The 5128-nt window shown below is 60.6% G+C and overlaps 1 protein-coding gene across 1 annotated transcript in view; it reads right to left on the bottom strand.

Annotated features, from left to right (window-relative positions):
- Window positions 1-5128, bottom strand: part of PROM2 (prominin 2) — a gene marked incomplete at its 3' end in the record, with an annotated part of 7664 nt that overhangs the window by 1146 nt on the left and 1390 nt on the right. Inside the window, exons 4-17 of the mRNA XM_010168187.2 lie at window positions 4893-4956; window positions 4476-4635; window positions 3537-3689; window positions 3067-3190; window positions 2826-2917; window positions 2564-2648; window positions 2306-2449; window positions 1969-2040; window positions 1671-1760; window positions 1493-1546; window positions 1049-1129; window positions 658-726; window positions 483-572; window positions 125-237 (exon numbers count right to left, since the gene is read on the bottom strand). Of these exons, the coding sequence (XP_010166489.2) occupies window positions 125-237; window positions 483-572; window positions 658-726; window positions 1049-1129; window positions 1493-1546; window positions 1671-1760; window positions 1969-2040; window positions 2306-2449; window positions 2564-2648; window positions 2826-2917; window positions 3067-3190; window positions 3537-3689; window positions 4476-4635; window positions 4893-4956 (1391 nt within the window). The remainder of the gene's footprint in view (window positions 1-124; window positions 238-482; window positions 573-657; window positions 727-1048; window positions 1130-1492; window positions 1547-1670; window positions 1761-1968; window positions 2041-2305; window positions 2450-2563; window positions 2649-2825; window positions 2918-3066; window positions 3191-3536; window positions 3690-4475; window positions 4636-4892; window positions 4957-5128) is intronic.

The raw sequence follows: 5128 nt of genomic DNA, 5'->3' as shown, positions 1-5128 counted from the left end.
CTCCAGCCTGCATTACTTTAGGATCAGCCCCACGGGCTGCCACGGGGCACATGAAGGGGTGGTTTGCAGTGCATGGGGGGGACCCCAGACCCAGCATGGTTGCAGGGGGCGGGTGGCTCCTCACCTGTACACATCAGCAATGTCCATGCGGCGGTAAAACTTGGCGAGTTTGACGGCCAGGATGATGCTGGGCAGCAGGAAGAAGGTGCACCAGCCCAGGCTGAACCAGAAGGCATTCTGCATGCAGGGGGAGAGCAATCAGGGCCCAGACAGCCCCTGGGAGAGCCTCTTCTGCTCCTAGGCCCCCACAAAGACCACCCACACCTCCCTTCTCACAGCCTGGCCTTTGCTCTTATCCACAGCAATCAGCCAGGGAGATTCTGAGCCCTGCCTGCTCGGGACAGAGATGGGTACCCCTCATCCTGTGCATGACGGGGACAAGGGGACCTCGTTGGCACCCCACACAGTGCTGCCCCACTCACCAGAGAGTCCAGGATGTAGTCGCAGGTGATGGCCTCCATGTTATCCAGGGTCTGAGCCACGGGCTTGCAACGTGCCACGTCTCTTGTCAGCTGGGGACAGGACATGTCAGTGTCCCCAAAACCCTGCAGCCTGTCCTCCTCTTCCCTCCACCCCACTGAGGAAGGCTCAACTCACCCTGCTCTTGGCCCAGGAGATGTAGGTCTCAAAGAAGTCCAACAGCTCCTCCAGGAAGGCCCACGTCTCCTGGGGGGGGGCAACCAGAGAGTGGAGATGCTGCACCCCCAACCCACTCCATGCCCCATGTCCTCTTGGTGTCAGATCAGGGCTGTCACACCACCTCAACCCAGCAGCAATGGGGCTGCAAGCCCCCACCCACCCTGGCCCCTTGCCTGGGGTGTCATAAGGGGAGGGGGCACCCAGGGGTGCAGGGGACCCCCGGGGAAGATGACAAGGCAGGACAAGCAGCCAGACATTGCTTTGCATCCCTGCACAGAGGAAGGTCTTGGCGTGGGGGTTCGGTCACATCCCGACTGGGTGGCCCAGCAGCAGGCCAAGTCAAACTCACATTCTTGATGATGTTTGCCATCTCCCTCTCCAGGAACTCCTGGGTTTTGTTGGCTTTGTCCAGTGCAGCTTTTGTCTGTGCCTGGGGTGAAAGGTGCTCTCAGCAGCATGATGGGGGAAGTGGGGACCCTGCATCTCCCCCACACTGCCTGGCAGCAATCCCTGGGGCACAGCATCTCTGAGCTGCAGTGTCCCCAGTGTCACACGCTGGTAATGCCGAGTACCTTGGGGGGAGGGAGCCTGCGCCTGGCACGTCCATGGCTTGGGCCCCCTCCCTCTGCCCCATGTGCAGCCCCTACAGTACATGCTCGGGGAAACCCACAGCAGCCACCAGCCCTCTCCTAGATTGTAGGTTAGCTCCCCATCTCCACCACAGGACCTCATGGGTGCTTTGCAGGGTGCCCCGGAGTGGCGTGTGCTCAGAAGGCCCCCTCATGCCACTTACCTCGAGCTGGGCAGCCCCACTCTGCACCAAGTGGATGTTCTCCTTCAGGCTTTGCTGGTGATGGAGAGAGGGGAGTCAGAGGCACGGACCCCATGGCTCAGCTGAGACCGCACCAGCAAGCTCTGAGCTCGAGCCCAAGCCAGTACCCCAAGGACCTTCCCACCCTGGCATCATTCACCAGCAGTCCAGAGAAGCTCGTCTGCATCTCCTTGTCCAGCTCCCTCAGCTTGCGAGCATCAGCCTTCAGGTCCTCTTCCACATCTGTGCCCTGGAGGAGCTGCAGTCAGCGGTGCCCCCCACCATGGGGTCCCTGCCCCACCACAGCCACCTGATGTGGGGCTGGGCTGGAGAAAAGAGCTAGGCGAGGGTGAAAGGCCTCGCCTCCCCTTGGCACCCAGGAAGGTCTGTGGAGGAGCCCGCACAGCCAGTGGCTTTGGGGACAGCATGGTGATGGCCCCAGGGTGCCATGGTCTCACCGCTTTGTCTGCCAGCTGCTCCAGCTCTGCGGCCAGATCCAGGAGGCTTCCCTGGGTCACATTCTGATCCAGCTGGAAAAGGCAGAGACAGAGCCATGAGAGTGGAGACACAGGGATAAGGGGAGGGCCATACCAAATCCCTGTGGTGCAGAGAGGAGCCAGGGTTTCCCAAGTGGAGGAGGTGCCCAGTTGTCCCAAGGGGTGACATGGATGGCAGGGGACACCCTGGGAGCCTGCAATGGGACTCCCACAGCAGCAAAGGGGAGGGGGGTAAATAGACCCCCTCAACACGCATCCGAACCCCCCCCACCCCAACACCAGGCTGCTCCCAGCCCACCTGCTCCAGGGTGGGGGTGAAGTCAGGGGGCTGCCCGGCCCGGCTGGCATTGAGCAGCAAGTCTCTCTGGCTCTGGCTGAGCAGGGAGATGGGGCTCAGGGTGATGTCCATCTTCTCGAAGGCTGTGGAGATCTCTCCTGTGTACTGCCAGAGTGAGGGAAGCCGTGAAGGAGCATGGTGCTGGCGCCTCACTGTCCCCTCAGTGCCAGCCCTGCACCCCCAGCTCTGCCCCCCAGACCCTGGGACCCCTGCGCTCACCTGGCTGATGTTCAAGAGCTCGTCCAGGGACACGCTCTGGTCCAGGTGCAGTGTTTGCCACAGGGCAGCATCTCGCTGGCACTGCCTGCAGTAGGGGGACACGGGGCTGAAAATGGGGCAGGCAAGAGCCACCCCTTCCCAAGAGCATGTCCTCACCCATGCGGGCAGGGCAGGTAGGGCAAGCTGCCCCCATCCCAGGGAGCATCTGAGGGCACCGAGCAGCTGTACCCCCCAAAGATGTGGTGCCAGGGCTGGGACCCACCTGTAGATCTCCGAGAAGTTTACTGTGCCACCCTCCTGGCCCAGCAGCTCTGACAGGTTGAAGCCAGGAATCAGGCCAGGGGTGTCCAGGAGCTGAGAGAAAGGGAAGAGATGGAGAAACCAGACATGGTGCAGGGCAGGACATTTGGGCAGAGCATCCCAAACCAGCCAGTGCTGCCTCTGCAACACTCAGAAAACTGGCAGTGGCTCTGGGCAGGGATGTCTCCTCACAGGAAGCTCACCTGGAAGAGCTGCTGGTTGCGCCAGGACTCACAGACAAGCATGTAGATGTTCCCCCCCAGCACAAAGGTGATCAGCACCAGCAGCATCAGCAGCCAGGAGAAGATGAAGCTAAAGCCAACTCCTCTGCCAGGACAGAGACATCATCAGCACCTGAGGCCCCATGCCCCAGCATCACCTTCAGCTCGCAGAGCCTGGAGCCTGCACAGCCCTTGTCCACCCCAGCAATGCTGGGAAGCACAACCATTCCACCAAGCACGTCTCCACTCTGCCTTCAGCCCCCAGAGCACAGCCAGGTTGTACCCTGGGGCTCAGACCCCAGCATAGCTTCCTCTGGTTTTGCAAGCCACCAGCAGGCCATTAAGCCGCAGAAATTTGATGATGTAGGAGCCTGAGCATCCCCAGGCCAGCCCTGCCCAGCCATCCCACCACTCCCACACACGTCCTCAGCAGCCAAGGGAGCCTCACTCACGCCATGAAGAAGTTCCCGCCGGCATTGGCGAGGCTGCTGCGCTGTGTGGGCAGCACACTTTCGTTCAGCCCCAGGGGCCCCAGCAGCAGCCCGAAGACATTGCAGAGGACCACCAACAGCACCATGCAGCACAGGAGGACACACACACTCCACCTGGGGCAAGAGGAGGGGCAGGAGTCACACAGCAGGACTTGGCACCCCAAGTAGTACCTGGCATCCCACCAGCTGCCTTCCTGGGGAGGAAAAAGCCCTCAGGCACCCTGGCAGAGAAGGGGCATGGGTGGCTGCAAAGCACAGCTCTGACTATGCTGCACCCACAGCCCCACCACTGAGCAACTGTATCCTGGGCTGCATCAAGAGAAGGGTGGCCAGCAGGTCAATGGAGGTGATTCTCCTGCTGTACTCCGCTCTCGTGAGACCCCACCTGGAGTGCTGTGTTCAGTTCTGGCAGTAGCACCTCTGCTATGAGGACAGGCTGAGAGAGTTGGGGCTGTTCAGCCTGGAGAAGAGAAGGCTCCGGGGAGACCTTACAGTGGCATCCCAGTATCTGAAGGGGACCTACAGGAAGGCTGGGGAGGGACTTTTTACAAGGGCACTTAGTGACAGAACAAGGGGCAATGGTTATAAACTGGAAGAGAGTAGATTTAGATTAGATATTAGGAAGAAGTTCTTCACTGTGAGGGTGGTGAGACACTAGAACAGGCTGCCCAGAGAAGCTGTGGATGCCCCTCCCTGAAAGTGTTCAAGGCCAGGTCAGATGAGGCTTTGAGCAACCTGGTCTAGTGGAAGGTGTCCCTGCTGATGGCAGGGGGGTTGGAACTGGATGATCTTTAAGGTCCCTTCCAACCCAAACCATTCTATGATTCTATGAACTAGAAGATCAAGAGCCTGAGCCTCTCCAGACAAGGGACCCGTGAGATGCATTAGCCCCTCGCCTACCTGAGCCCATCCAAGGCAATGACCGGCTCCCTGTACTCCTCCAGCATTGACGTGGCATTGCCCACAAAGGCCCCAACATTCTCCTCCACATCCCGGAGCGGCAACTGGTCCTGCAAGCTCCTGATCTCCTGCTTGACAAGGCCCAGCTGGTCCTGGGTCTCTGCAGGGGACAGGGACAGGTTGGTGCTGTGAACTGTTGCCCAGGTCCTGCTCATGTGGGGACTGGGGACTGGGAGAGGATGGGAAGGGGGTGGTTTTGGTCAAGGATGGCATCAGCACATGGGAACCTGAGGACAGCCAGGGCTGCAGGCAGTGGGGTGGCAGCAGGGGAGGTCTCCAGGCAGGAATGGGATGAGAACAGAGCATGGAGCCCTGGGAGAGGGGAATTTGGCACACGGGGCACAAAGCCCTGCTTACTTGCCACCACATCCTGGGACTGCTCTTGCACCTTGGCCGGGGTCATCTCCAGCGTGCTGTTAACCTGCATGCAGGTGGCACAGCGTACATCTCATGTCCCTGCCCACAGCCCAGGGCCGAGCAGCACATCCCCTCCGTCCCCAGATCCCAGTGGCACAGGACAGCCAGGCTTCCCCCGGCACCCAGCCCTGACTGTGCCAGTCCCCCAGGGGTGGTGGGGACAGCGGGCTCTGGCC

Source organism: Antrostomus carolinensis, unplaced genomic scaffold (assembly GCF_000700745.2).
Source record: "Antrostomus carolinensis isolate BGI_N321 unplaced genomic scaffold, ASM70074v2 scaffold26085, whole genome shotgun sequence".
In the NCBI taxonomy this organism is placed as follows: Eukaryota; Metazoa; Chordata; class Aves; order Caprimulgiformes; family Caprimulgidae; genus Antrostomus; species Antrostomus carolinensis.
The sequence above is the reverse complement of the archived record's forward strand: the minus strand, read 5'-3'. Positions and strand labels throughout refer to the sequence as shown.